The 15171-nt window shown below is 35.8% G+C and overlaps 1 protein-coding gene across 3 annotated transcripts in view; it reads right to left on the reverse strand.

Moving 5' to 3' along the window:
• ALDH7A1 (aldehyde dehydrogenase 7 family member A1) overlaps positions 1 to 15171 on the reverse strand; it is a 40218-nt gene that overhangs the window by 14988 nt on the left and 10059 nt on the right. For all 3 annotated transcript variants that reach the window (XM_021009654.2, XM_078153098.1, XM_021009651.2), the window contains 6 exons: positions 14906 to 14986; positions 13690 to 13813; positions 12192 to 12324; positions 7086 to 7130; positions 2536 to 2613; positions 164 to 261 (listed from right to left, as the gene is read on the reverse strand). In XM_021009654.2, the coding sequence (XP_020865313.1) occupies positions 164 to 261; positions 2536 to 2613; positions 7086 to 7130; positions 12192 to 12324; positions 13690 to 13813; positions 14906 to 14986 (559 nt within the window). The remainder of the gene's footprint in view (positions 1 to 163; positions 262 to 2535; positions 2614 to 7085; positions 7131 to 12191; positions 12325 to 13689; positions 13814 to 14905; positions 14987 to 15171) is intronic.

Raw genomic sequence — 15171 nt, forward strand, 5'->3', positions numbered from 1 at the left:
TGGTGTCAGCTAGACCTAAGAATTAGTAAGATAATTACGTAACCCTTTCTTTCACTTGGATGTTCTAAACACCACGCAGATTTCCAGGGAAGCAGTATAAGGGTTTTGAGAAAAGGCCACATTCAATCTTCAAAGAAGTATGGCTGCTAGAATATCCACTCACCAAACCTCTCTTGGACCATGACTGACACCAGTTTTCCCACTTGGGTGCTTCCTGTGAAGGACAGCAGATCTACCCGCTCATCTTTGGCCATTGCTGTGCTGTAAGAGAAAAGCCAGAGATCTATTTTAACAGATGAAATGGGACAACAACAAATAATTAAGAAAAGCTTGGCAATCACTCTATTCATCTGCATTCCCTCTGGTCACTCCTTGTACTAAAGAATAAAAGCAGTTCAGTAAAACTAACCAACACATCAACTGTGTGTTGCTCCATACCTCTGAAAAAGAAAGTAGGAAGTATATTTTCTTCTATCTTCTTCCATGGCATGTTTGATTATTATAATTACACAATGTTTGCTTTCTGGTTTTTCTGGGGACTATTCTTTCCATTAATATTGTTGTAATCTACCTATCAGATCTATGGAGAACAGAAGAATTCATGACCAAACAGGAGACAGAGAACATTACAAAAAGCAAAATAGATAATTTTGATTACATTAAATTGAAAAGTTTTTGCACAAACAATGCCAATGCAACTAAGATTAGAAGGAAGGTAGAAAATTGGGAAAGAATTTTTACAACCAGTCTCTCTGATAAGGGCCTCATTTCTAAAATATATAGAGAATTAAGACAAATTTATAAGACTACAAGCCATTCCCCAATTGATAAATGGTCAAAGGATATGAACAGGCAGTTCTCAGATGAAGAAATTAAAGCCATCTATAGTCATATGAAAAAATGCTCTAAATCATTGTTGATTAGAGAAATGCAAATCCAAACAACTCTGAGGTACCACATCACACCTATCAGATTGGCCAACATGACAAAACAGGAAAATGATAAATGTTGGACAAGATGTGGGAAAATTGGAACACTAGTGCATTGTTGGTGCAGTTGTGAAACGATCCAACCATTTTGGAGAACAATTTGGAACTATGCCCAAAGGGCTATAAAAATGTGCATACCCTTTGACCCAGCAATAGCACTTGTAGGGCTATATCCCAAAGAGATCATACAAATGGGAAAAGGACCCACATGTACAAAAATATTCGTAACAGCTCTTTTTGTGGTGGCAAAGAATTGGAAATTGAGAGAATGCCCATCAATTGGGGAATGACTGAGCAAGCCGTGGTATATGAATGTAATGGAATACTATGGTGAGGGAGGAAGGGGGAAAAAAATTTTAAACTCAAAAGCATATGGAAGTGATTGTTCATAAATCAAAATAATAAAATTTTTTAAAAATATTGTTGTAATCATTTTGAAGAACTTTATTCTGGTTCTGCTTACCTTTTTACTCATTAATTCCTATGTTTTCCATGATTCCTTGTATTCATTATATTCTTAACTTCTTAAAACACAGCAATATTCCATAACATTCATATGCCATAATTTTTTAGCCATTCCTCTACTGGTCAGCATCTAGTTTGTTTCTCTGCTGCTATAAATATATTAGTGTATATATAGCCTTTATTTTGTCATTGGCTTATTTGTGTTAAATGCCTGGCAGTAGAATTTCTGGCTCAAGGGATACGGATATTTTCAACTGCATTTATTTAAAAATAGATACAGAAATATGTCTCCTTAAATAAAATGAGGTCACATGAATTGGTGTTTATAAGTCTTCCTAGATATCTCTACGCCCATCATATATCCAGTAATATTGCTTTACATTCATGTACCACAATTTCTTTATCCATTTCCTTTCTTCATTTCAATTTCTTACCTACCACAAAAATGTTGCTGTACATATTTTAGTGTAAATGGAAACTTTTTGTCTTTGGCCTTTTGTGGACATATGCCTAGCAAGTGAACTCTCTACATCAAAAGTTTTGGACATCTGAGTCAATTTCTTATACTCCTCACTGTATCAATGGTCCTAACTCCATCAGAACAAAGGATGAACCCAGTTCCTATAACAGTTTAAAGTAATATGTTCCCAAAGTTATAAGGTGGTTACTTGGAGTTTAAAACGCATTTTCCTATAGAAACAATGTTAGAAATAGAGGTTTGGTTACACAGATAGTTCATAAAATCCTATTTACTCCATAATATACCAAAAATACGACATTTCAACAATCTATTGTCATGGCTTCATTTTTTCTTGGGAAACACATTTGATTTCCTAGGATCACCTTTCAGAATCTGAGAATTAAGGGACACTTGGATGTCATCTGAAACAAGAATTTGTTCTATAAAATTTTTAACAAGTGGTTATCCTGCCTTTGCTTGAAGACCTTTAGTAATGAAGAACACATAAGTTCCTTAAGTAACCCATTCTACTCTGCGACATCTTTAAAAGTTAGGACATTTTTCCTTACACAGCACGATATTCCTTAGGTCACCTTCTCATTGAAGGAAGAACTAACATACCCAATATCAGCACCACCACATGTCATGGAACAGATTGCACCAGGTAAATTGTTGTCTTCCAAAACTTTGGCCACTATCCTAAAGAAAAAGATGTATTAGTAAGTAAGCTTCTGAAACAGTTTTTTAAAAGAAAGGTCAAGCTTCCCCAAACTCCTACCTAATCTTTACCCAAAATGTTGTTTCAAATGTTTATATTTGTTTTCCTTGACATTTCTCTGGGACTAGAATCATCAACTCATTTTCTACAGATCTCTGCTCTTTCATCCGAACTCACTAATCCATGCTACTTTCCCTTCTAGTTTCTATTCCTTAACTCATCCCTGTGAAACATCTTCTGACAGCAACAAATCCCTAAGTAAAAAGATCTCACCATAACCTGAAAAAAATTTCCAAACTTCCAGATCTCAAGAATTAGAGTTGTCCAAACCCAGGAACTCTATGAACACAATTACAAAACACTTTTCACACAAATAAAATCAGATCTAAATAACTGAAAAAACATCAGTTGCTCATGGGTAGGCCTAGCTAATATAATAAAAATGACAGTCCTACCTAAGCTAATTTACTTATTCAGTGCCATACCAATCAAACTACCAAAAAATTATTTTATAGAGTTAGAAAAAATAATAACAAGATTCATTTGGAAAAACAAAAGGCCCAGAATATCAAAGGAACTAATGAAAAGAAATGCAGGGGAAGGTGGCCTAGCAATTCCAGATCTTAAATTGTATTATAAAGCAGCAGTCATCAAAACTGCTTGGTACTGGCTAAGAAATAGGGACCGTGGATCAGTGGAACAGGTTAAATATGCAAGACACAGTAGTCAATGACTATAGTAATCTATTATTTGATAAACCCAAAGACCCCAGCTTCTGGGATAAGAACCCACTCTTTGAAAAAAACTGCTGGGAAAACTGGAAAAGAGTATGGCAGAAACTAGGCATAGACCCAAATCTCACACCATATACCAAAATAAAGTCAAAATGGGTTCAGGACTTAGATATAAAGGCTGATACCATAAGTAAACTGGGAGAACAAGGAATAGTTTACCTATCAGATCTATGGAGAACAGAAGAATTCATGACCAAACAGGAGATAGAGAACATTATGAAAAGCAAAATGGATAATTTTGATTACATTAAATTGAAAAGTTTTTGCACAAACAAAGCCAATGCAACTAAGATTAGAAGGAAGGTAGAAAATTGGGAAAGAATTTTTACAACCAGTCTTTCTGATAAAGGCCTCATTTCTAAAATATATAGAGAATTAAGACAAATTTATAAGAACACAAGCCATTCCCCAATTGATAAATGGTCAAAGGATATGAACAGGCAGTTCTCAGATGAAGAAATTAAAGCCATCTATAGTCATATGAAAAAATGCTCTAAATCATTATTGATTAGAGAAATGCAAATCAAAACAACTCTGAGGTACCACATCACACCTATCAGATTGGCCAACATGACAAAACAGGAAAATGATAAATGTTGGAGAGGATGTGGGAAAATTGGAATGCTAATACATTGTTGGTGGAGTTGTGAAATGATCCAACCATTTTGGAGAACAATTTGGAACTATGCCCAAAGGGCTACAAAAATGTGCATACCCTTTGATCCAGCAATAGCACTTCTAGGGCTATATCCCAAAGAGATCAAACAAATGGGAAAAGGACCCACATGTACAAAAATATTCATAGCAGCTCTTTTTGTGGTGGCAAAGAATTGGAAATTGAGAGGATGCCCATCAATTGGGGAATGGCTGAGCAAGTTGTGGTATATGAATGTAATGGAATACTATTGTGCTATAAGAAATGATGAACAGGCTGACTTCAGAAAAACCTGGAAAGACTTATATGGTCTGATGCTGAGTGAAGTGAGCAGAACCAAGAGGACTTTGTATACAATAGCAGCCACGTTATGCAATGACTAAGAATGTTAAACTGAACCCTTCTCAGCATTATGAGGATCTAAGACATCTCCAGAGGCCTCGGGATGGAAAATGCTGTCCACATCCAAAGAAAGAACTATGGAAGTCGAATCGCTCTCACTTATTTTTACCTTCAGTTGAGTTTTGTTTCATCTTTCTGATGGTTCCCCCTATTGGTTTTAATTTTTACTTACAACTTCACTAATGTGAAAATATGTTTAATGGGTATGTAAATGTAAAGCCTATGTCAGATTGTGCGCCGTCTTGGGGGGGGGAGAAAAAGGGAGAAAAAATTTTCAACTCAAAAGCATATGAAAAAAAAATAAAAAAATAAAATACTTAATCAATACATTAAAAAAAAGAATTAGAGTTGTCAAAAATTTTAAAAATTTAAAAATTTAAAAAATTTAAAGGGGCAGGTAGATGGCGCAGTGGATAGAGCTTCAGCCTTGGAGTCAGGAGGACCTGAATTCAAATCTGGCCTCAGACACTTGACACTTACTAGCTCTATGACCCTGGGCAAGTCACTTAACCCCAACTGCCTCACCAAAAATCAAAAAAAATTTTTTAATTTTAAATTAAAAAAAAATCTAGTTGCTCTAATACTAATACTTCGGCCTAAGGAATAATTAATTCCTGACACTGTCTTTGTAACCAAACACCCAAGATATCGAAACCTCTTCACCCCCTATAAACACAATACAAAATCATAGAATTTAGAATTAGAAGAAACATTAAAGATCATCTAATACAACTCCTTCATTTTTAGGAAGAATAAATTATGTAGCAATTTAACGTACTATCTCAAGGTCACACAGCAAGTAAGCATAACTAGCTTTTTAACTCAAGTTCTCTAACTCAAAATTACATGCTAGGATATATGACATGGAGAATTAAGTGACTGATAGTTACCTAGTTCATTTTGCTTTTCCAAGAGCTTGTGTCTTAAATAATGAGTGGTACATGCATACCAGCACTAAGTGAAGACCCCTCAGAACACAAGACCCCCTCCCCTTTCTTTCTCCCTCCCTTTTCTTAGATAGTGTTAGCAGACATTCCTGAGCCGTAAGAACATCCTGTCTATCTCATCCTCTACTTAGTTATATGACCTTGGGTAAAAGATTGCCGAGACTGTAATTTCTATACCTCTTTGTCCTCTCTGTTGCTGGGGTAGTTTTTACGTGAATAGACTGTACACCTGAGGCTCAGCCAATGAGCCGATGGGAAGGGGGTTAGGGTGGGCTGCTGTGTTAGGGTCTATATATCCTTGCTTTAAACAAACACTCTCGCACTCTTGGGCTGATGCCAGCTTAGGCAGCCTGGGAGTGTCCTTTCTTGAAAAAGTCAATAAAGAGATTTCTCCTTTTTGCAAACTTTTGTCAAGACTCTGGTTTTAATTTGCGTAGGTGGTCTCTGTCCCACACAAATAACAAAAAGTATTATAAGTTAAAATTTTATCTTCAAAAGCACTGGATTTTTCTCTTTATCATTCACATTCCATTTTCAATCATGTAAGCAAATACTACTTAAGTAGCCCCTGCATTTAGGAAACACTTTCTCATATGAGAGCCATTTATTTTGCAATTAACAAAGGGTAGTTTAAACTCATTTATGGATTTTTGCAGAATCCCAAGTTTACAGTTTTAGACAATGACATCCACAGACTAAGCTCATATTTAGATAAGTAGCCTATCAACATTAGATTTGAAACCCAGTACCTATCATATTTCTGTGGTCTGGATCAAATCAAAGTTCAATCAATCAATAAGCATTTATTAAACACCTACTATGTGTTTACAGGCACTGTGATGAGCACGGGGATACAAAAAGGCAAAAGATAGCCCCGACCTCAAGAAGCTTACAATCTAACAAGGGAGATAACATGCAAACAAATGTATACAAAGCAAGATATATACAGAATAAATAGGATATAATTAGTAGAGAAAAGGCATTAGAATTCAGAAAAGTGGGAGGCTTCCAGAAAAAGATGAGATTTTAGTTGACCCTTAAAGAGAGCCAGGAAGTCAGAAGGCAGATTTGAGGAGAGAGAATATCCCAAGCATGGAGAAGAGCCAGAGAAAATGATGGAAGCCTAGAGATGGGAAGGTCTTATTCATGGAACAGCCAGAAGGCCAGTGTCAACCAATCAAAGAGTACATGGCAGGGAATAAGGCATAAGAAAACTGAGAAGGTAAGAAGGGGCTAAGTTATGAAAGGCTTTTAATGCCAGAGTATTGTGTATTTGATTCTGAAGACGACAGGGAGCCACTGAAGTTTATTGGGGAAGGGGAATAAAGGCAAAGGGGTGGTGGGGAGAGAACAATGTTCAGATCTATACTTCAGTACTTCAGGAAAAGTGCAGTTTATCATTAGGTTATCCATGGATGCAAAGAAACATACTTAGTAACTAGGCACTGAAGGTGGTAGGAAAAGAATACAAAGTATAGCCAAGGGGCAGCTAGGTGGCACAGTGGATAGAGCACTGGCCCTGGATTCAGGAGGACTGAGTCCAAATCTGGCCTCAGACACATAACACTTACTAGCTGTGTGACTTAACCCCACTGCCTAGCGCAAAAAAAAAAAAGCACCACCAAAAGAAATTTACATCACACATATACACTTACCTTGTGACAGCTACACTAATGAGCGGAGTCGTTGGTGCTCCTTTCCTGTAGAAAAACAGAAGGAAGAAATTTAATTTTTTTCAGTCATTTGCTATAAAAAACAAAAATGAAGTCATTCATGAGAAGCAAGTCACTTCCAAAGTTATTTTTAAATGAAAATAAATTAAATTAGTGACCAAATTAGGAATTTGCTGCTAGACTTAAGCTCTTAATGTTCCTCCAAAAGTTTATAAGTATTCTAACTTAGAAACAACCATCACCTTCAATTCAGCTCCCATGTCTGGCTAATAGTTTCCAAGGTGACTTATTCTGGCCTTGCTGGTATAATCTTGATTAAAAGGAAATCTTCACAGATTTCTTGTTCCCAAAACACACCTGAGAAGGCTAAGGGAGGCAGATTTACTTTAGTTTTCCACATGAGACTACTCTAAGAATAAGTAAGATGGTTAAATCGGTAAGAATTGATAGGCAGGTTCTAGTTCTTCCTAGGTTTTCATGGAAAACTGTCTTGCTTTTATATGTAAAGACAATCTTTGAATACAAGTAACAGTTACAGAAAAAAAAAATCACTTCTCGGTGCGCAACTAGAAATAGCAGTTCAGTGTCAATTATTTTGGTAATTCCTTATTTGACTAAATTCTTTCAGAGAATACTATCAAAGTGAGTTATTGACCATTGGCAAGGTCTTAACTTCCCTAGACCTTTTTCCTTCTATAAAATAAAGAGTTGGGGCTGAATGAAAATAAAAGTACTATTATTATTTTTAATCCTTAATGTACAAACTAATTGATAGTAATAATTGAAAGGGTGGGGAGTTCATGGGTTCAGACCAACTTTCCTTTGCCCACAGCTCCTACTGCACCAGAAGATACACTATAAATATGGCACTTTACCTTGAAAAAGACCTGAAGTTGGTTTGTGGAAGTAGGCCTCAGAAAGGCTGTAGCTGGTGAATTACTTTGAACTGTTTCTTGAGAATGAAATCACAAATAAGTAAATGGGAAATTAGTGTTCCCTAATATATCAATCCTGTTGAACAAATCTGCCTGTTTTCAAAACAAGCATTTATAGAAGAATTGAACGTACTTAAATTCTTTATTTCTGACTACTTGGAGCTTTTTTTTTTTACTTTGACCTAGGAGCTCCAGATCTTAGCTTCAATATTCAAGAGAATTTTCATTTTGGGGTTTCTTTCAAGAAGTGACAACTGGATTCTTTCTAGTTTCATTTTGTCCTCTGGTTCTAGAAAATATGAGCAGCTTCCTTTTATGATGTCTTTAAATATCTCTTCCTTGATATTTTCCTGCCAGTTGTTTTTGCAGTAAGATGCCTTATGTTTTCTTCTGCTTTTTTAGGCTTTTGACTTTATTTTAGTATTTTCTGTTGTTATATGGAGTCACTGGCTTCTATTTGGTCCATTTTAATTTTTACAGAGCTTGTGGCTGGGCCAAGGTTTTATACCTCTTATGCCAAAAATCCCTTTCAAATTCTTCCTTCCATAATTTTTATTTCTTTTCTAACTTTTTCCTCTAGAGCCTTCATTTAAAAAAAAAACCTTTTGCTTCACCTCTTCCAGAAATTCTAGTTAAGCCTGTTTCCAATCTATGTTTTTCATTGTAGATTTGCTTATAGGTGTTTCAGAGGCACTCTTTTTGGGGTTTGTGACTTGAGAATCCCTGTCAACATAATTGATTTTAATAGTGTTAATAGGGTTCTTTCTTTTGTTATAACTTCAAGGAATTTTGAATGATTGATGTTATAGAGGTTATCTTGTCAGAAGTGAGCCTTTAAGGTAGAGTTCTGCTCTACCAAATCCAGTGCCTTGTCTTCCTTTATTTTTTGAAAAATATTTTAATCAACCAAAATCTACCTTTACACTCTCTTACCAGAACCTTCTCTCCACAAGAAAAACAAAACCCACTATAAACATGATCAATCAAGGTAATTTTCTACATTTGCCAAGTCCAAAAAAAAAAACTGTCTTATTCCAATTCCTTCACTTCTCTAATCAGAAGGTAGATAACATGTTTCACAAATAGACACCAGGAATCATGGTTGGTCATTACATGATAAGAATTCGCTTAATAGTATTACATAACATTTGTATACCATAATTTACCTATTCCCAAATTTATGGTCACCCCCTAAGATTACTATTCTTTGCTACCTTGAAAGGAGTCATAAAATTTTTATACAGGTTTAAACTACCCTCTACATTCCCCCTTACTTCTTCCCTCCTTTCCCTCCTATTTTCCTGTTTAATAAAATGTATTTATATACTCAGATGTGTAGGTACATTTTTCCCTCCTTTGATCTGTTCAGATGAGAGTGAGGTTCAGGTTTTTATACAGCTTTCTATTTGCATATTCTGATCATGTGAGACAATTTTTTCCTAACCTCTCATTTTCTTCCTACCCAGTTGTATTCCTCTTTTCCTCTCTTCCCTGGCCTTGTGTAATTGAACTTCGTTTATGACCACTGATGGTAGAGTTCAGAGAGGACATGTATATCCCTCTTCCCACATTCGAACATAAACACTTTATCTTTGTTTAGCCCTTTATCATTGTTTACTCATGTTTACCTTTTTATATTTCTCTTCATTGTCATGTTTTACCTAGTCTTTTCATCAAGAATTCTTAGAAGTCCTCTATTTTATTAAAAGTTTATTTTTCCCCAAGTAGTATCAGCCCCAGTTTTGTTAGGTAAGTTACTTTTTGTTCTAATTACACATACTTTGCCTTCTGGAATACTATACTTCAAGTTCTCCACTCCTTTATAGTAGGGGCTGCTAAATCATGAATTCTTCTTTTCTGGCTGTTTACAGTATTTTTTTCTTTAACTTAGAAGCTCTGGATTTGGGGATATGACATTCCTGGAAGTTTTAATTTGGTGATTTCTTCAGGAGATGACAGTGGAGTCTTTCCATTTCCATTTTGCCCTCTGGTTCTGAGAGATGTGGGCAGTTTCCTTTTAAGATTTCTTTTTTTTTGTTGGTTTTTTGGGGGTTTTTTTTAGGCAATTGGGGTTAAGTGACTTACCCAGGGTCACACAGCTAGTTAAGTGTCAAGTGGTTAGTCTGAGGCTGGATTTGAACTCAGGTCCTCCTGACTTCAGGGCTGGTGCTCTATCCACTGCACCACCTAGCTGCCCCTCTTTTAAGATTTCTTGAAGTAAGATGTTTAAGCTATTTTTTTTGGCATTCAGATGGTCTAATAACTCATTTTTTTTCTCCTCAATCTGTTTTCTAGGTCAGTTGTTTTTGCTATAAGATATATTCTATTTTCTTCCTTATGTTCCAGTTTTTTACTTGTTTTTCTATTTATTCTTACCTTATGGAATCATTGGCTTCTATCTGGTCCATTATGATTTTCAAGCTTTTGTTTGTGCAAAGTTTGTCTCGTGTTAAGCTCTTAATTTCCTTTCCAACTCTTTCTTCCATAGCTCTCATCTGTTATCCAATTTTTTTCTCAAGTATTTTCATTTATAAAAACATTTTTTAACTCATTTCATCTCTTCTAGAATTCAAGTTAAAGTTGTGTCCAAGTTGTGTTTTTCTCTGAGACTCTGCTTGTATGTTTTGGAGTCATTCTCATCTTCTGAGTTTGTGTCTTGAGCTTCTCTGCCACCATGACAGCTCTCCTATGGTGGGATTCTTTTTCTTTGCTCATTTTTTCAGCCTACTTCCTGACTTCAGACTTGATCTTTAGGTCTAGGCTCTTCGGCACTTCTGAAGGGAAGGTCTAGACTAGTGCTATTATTGCTTTCTTGTATTATTTCCAGGATCTCAGGGACACTTCAATCTAGGGACCTGCAAACTTTCAGTGCTCCCAGAATGGTCTTATTACTGCCCCCCGATCTAACTCTGTAAGGTCACTTGACCTGAGTTTGGGTCTGAACAAGAATAGACTGCTGCTAGATAGTCCCTATCAGCCAGATAGGTTTGGTTCAGAGTGGCAGAATTGTAGGTTCCCCTTTGGTCTGGGACTCCTGCCCTGATTCCTCCTCTGTAATCTGAGCTAGACGTTGGAAATGACATCCTGTTCTACACTTGGTGTACCTGGGCTCTGAGCCACACTGCTGCTAATGGCTTCTGAACTTTCTTTCTTGGTTCACTTCCCAGGGCCTCCCTACCTGGGAAGACCACAACCGGATGCTGATTCTTTTCTCCATCCATCCTAGATCTGTGACCTGGAACTGAGTAGTGGGCAGCCAGACTACCAGTTCACAAACGTCCCCATAGCAGTATCCTAGTATGTGTCTAGGGGTGCCCTGTGTGGATCTGGGAACCTCCTCTTGCCCTAATACACACTGGAGTGCTTGCACATATGCTCCTGTCCAGACTCCATCCTCAGTGTCTGTAGCCTTCTTCATCTGATTCCCTATACTGAGTGGGGCCAAACAAATGACTCATTATGATTCTTTGTGGAATACTCCATCAGGATTCAGTCTGAAGCATTTTCTAAATCTGTCTGAAGAAGTTTTATGGGGAGGGAACTCAGCTGTAATGCTTTCTACCACTCTGCTATCTTGGCTCTGCCTCTCAAGTGCCTTTTCATAATCACCAAACAGCAGGCACAGTGACATCTTACATTCTCTACATCTTTCAATCAACTACAAAAAGGTAAATGTGTTATCCAATATTAGAGTGCTTTCTACTCTTTAATACTGCTTACAAAACCTGCTTTTCCCTACTAATCCCCTCAAAGAGGAAGCCCTTGATTTGTGTATAGATGAATATCAGAGATTTTATAGAGACTGGACAATAAACACACACGTCGGTAGCTGGTGTTCTTGGCCGCTTTTTTCAGTATTAATAAAATCTAAAACTTTTTTATTAAACCTCTGGCATTTTTCCCTCCCTTAGTTACTTTGTATATTGATTTCTCAACACCTTCACAATTGTGATATCCAAATGTACTAGCACTGTGCTACATATGAAAGAGAATGCAAAAAGGAAGTTTAGGGTAAAATCAGTAGGGGTGAAATCAAGCACAGATAAAATAAGACACTTAAAATATAAATATAAACAAAACATAAACATGCAGACAATGTCATAACCTGCATATTTGAAATCATTTAAAAAAAAAGAAAATGAAAAAGTCCTACCAAAGGCAGACATTCCCACAAATCAGAGCAATGGCATTATTCCAGCCATACACAGCCACTGGGAAGTTGAATGCAGTGATGATTCCAACTAAGCCCAAAGGATTCCACTGTTCAATGAGGGCATGGCCAGGTCCTGAATGAAAAGAATAAAGACCCCATATTAATAACCACTGTAAAGAAAGCTTTACATGATTCCCTCCAACTGCAAGGGCACAACCTCCCTAACTACTGTGGAAGCATAACCCCATTTGAATTGAAACATTAAGGAATAAATATTTCTGCAGTCTAAATAAGGAAATGTTATGAGTACTTAAACTTCTCAGGAAGCAATGCCCTCCTCCACTGATGACCTCCATCCTTTTTCTTAAACCTAATCACTTTCTCTTAGGAAAGTTATAAAAGCTCTAGAAGAAAAGCTAAAGCCCAAAAAAATGGATTACAGGTGGTAACCAGACACAGACCAAGAAATATCTTCCATTAAGTTTATATTGTTGCTTTCCTCTGAAGGCATCAGAGTAATGACCCACCTAATGATAGTATACTCTTCCCCCACTCCTAAAAAATTAAAATATTGATGAGTGAGAGGAAGTTTTTTTGATTACTTCGGGCAGGAATGACTAGTCAGTGGAGAGGCTTTGAAGTGAAAGGTCAGAAAAGGAGTTGTTTTAGCAGGATAATTCTTCAGGGGCTTTCACGAAAGATTTCAACGACTACTACTCTAGTAGATAAAAATCTACTACCCTTAAACTGTATTCTATACAATAATACGAATTGTGCTCTATTCAAGATTCAAAAAAATGTTGCTTCAAATGTCATGTTAGAGCATGAAAGAACTCACATTTCTCTCTCCAAGTAGAATAATACTTATATTAGAATAATAAGATATAATTGTTCCACAGATGTCTAAAATGAAGAGTATAATATTAAAGTTTTTTCTTTAATACTACATTGTATTTATTCTGTATGTATAATATGTACATGTTTTGCCAATAGAATGTAACCTTCTTAAAAGCAGAAACTATTTCACCTTTATATCCCCTCTGCCTAGCACAAAGTCAGCATTTTTTACTGAAAAATAAAATAAAATAAAAACCTTTGTGCTAACCTGGTATTTTCTTAAAATTCAGGAGGCAGTAACCTAAAGTGTTTGCTTCTTCGCAGGACATCACAGCAGCAGTAGATGTACTTTCTAATTTTCCAGATCAAAATTTTTAAACACACATGTTCTAAAATGGAGAGAATTAATTAACTATTAAATAACAGAGTCCAGCTGATAAATATGTAGTTAAGCATATGCTAACTACACATGAAGAGTTTTCTCCATCCTTTTTAACAAGCAGATTAATTATACGTTCAAATATAATGGTATCTAGAAAATTTCTGGTAACTCTGTATCTTCCCAAGTAACTCAATTTATTTGTTAACCTGATGATTTTACTGGAAAAAATGTATGATTGTAGTTAGTAAATTTTATCGTGACAGCTTTTTACTTGCTTACTTTCTGAAGGCAAGATGGGTCCTCCAATCATTCGTGATAAACCAACAGCATAGTCACAGATATCCACATACTCCTGAACTTCTCCAACACCTTCCACTAAGATTTTTCCCATCTCCAAAGAGACCTGAAAATAAAAATATGTATATATATATTAATTTTAAAATTTTAAAACATAAATGAATCTTTCAAACTTCATAGGTTTAATTTTTTTAAAACACCACCTAGAAAAGAGAAAGCAATCACATATTAGGCAAGGATACTATAAAATGGAATGAAGTAGAAACAGAAGAAAGACAAGAAAGGCAAGATTATGAAACCTTTTTGCAGGATCTTGTAAAAGACTTGAATATTGAGAGACAGAGGAAAGTTTACCAAATACTTACAAGCACCTATTAAACATCCCTAAGGCATAGCATTATGGATTAGGAAGAGGTATACATTAGGGTCTAATACAATGCAGGGGTGGGGAACATGCAAATCCAACAGGATTTGTTCTGTGACGTTTAGACTCAGTCAAAGCGCCACACTTGAGGACCAAGAGCGCCACATGTGGCCTTGAGGCCACAGGTTCCCCACTTCTGGTCTAGTAAGTATAAGTATATATTAGGGTCTAGTTCCTACCCAAATGGACCACATAATCTAGCAAGGAAATAACATATACATAGATAACTATAAGATAAAACAATACAAATATTAAGTATATAGAAGTGCAACAGAAAGGTGAGAGGTCTGAAAGACCAAAAACAAAAAAAAATCACTAAATGAACTTCCATTTCTTCTAGATTCATGCCAATGAATTCTTTTAGAATGAGAACGTCTTTTAATGAGGTAGTTGTTTTTCCGTTTTTAAAAGTACACTTGAATGAAATTCAAAATAGACCCACTTTATATCAAATCTTGTGTTATAGCTAATAACAGCAAGTTCTAATACATTCAACTTAAATGCTTTTTTCCTTATTTATTTATAATGAGTATATCAGTAGGCAAGAAATCAAGTTTTATTTCTGTAGAATCAATTTCAAAAGATCAAAAAATTCTATTTTATGTTTCCCTACCTATTTTGTTACTCTCCGAACCATAAAGTCCACTTTAAAATTATGATTTGTTTGGCTTTTAAAAATCACTCTTACATAAAATAGGAACACAGCACAGCTGTAGGTTGGTTGTTTGGGTTTTGTTTTTTTTTTAAGGCACATTTATTTTTAAAATACCTTACCAAGTTTCCTAAGATTTGGATCTTCTGTCGCAAGGCTTCGCCAATCTGTCTTACTATTTCTCCTCGTTTAGGGGCTGGCATCTAAGTAAAGAATGAAACTTTACTGACAATTTAAAAGGTAAAAGCACTTAAAATTGAGCAGCATATCAAGTCTGTTACTGCGGTAAACTCCAAAACATCAGTGATCTGAAAGATTTCAAAGGAATGCTAACACTCCCTACCCACCACTGCCAGAGAGGGAAAAAAAGTTTTGCTTAACTGATCAC

Source organism: Phascolarctos cinereus, unplaced genomic scaffold (assembly GCF_003287225.1).
Source record: "Phascolarctos cinereus isolate Bilbo 61053 unplaced genomic scaffold, phaCin_HiC Scaffold_4;HRSCAF=312, whole genome shotgun sequence".
NCBI lineage: Eukaryota > Metazoa > Chordata > Mammalia > Diprotodontia > Phascolarctidae > Phascolarctos > Phascolarctos cinereus.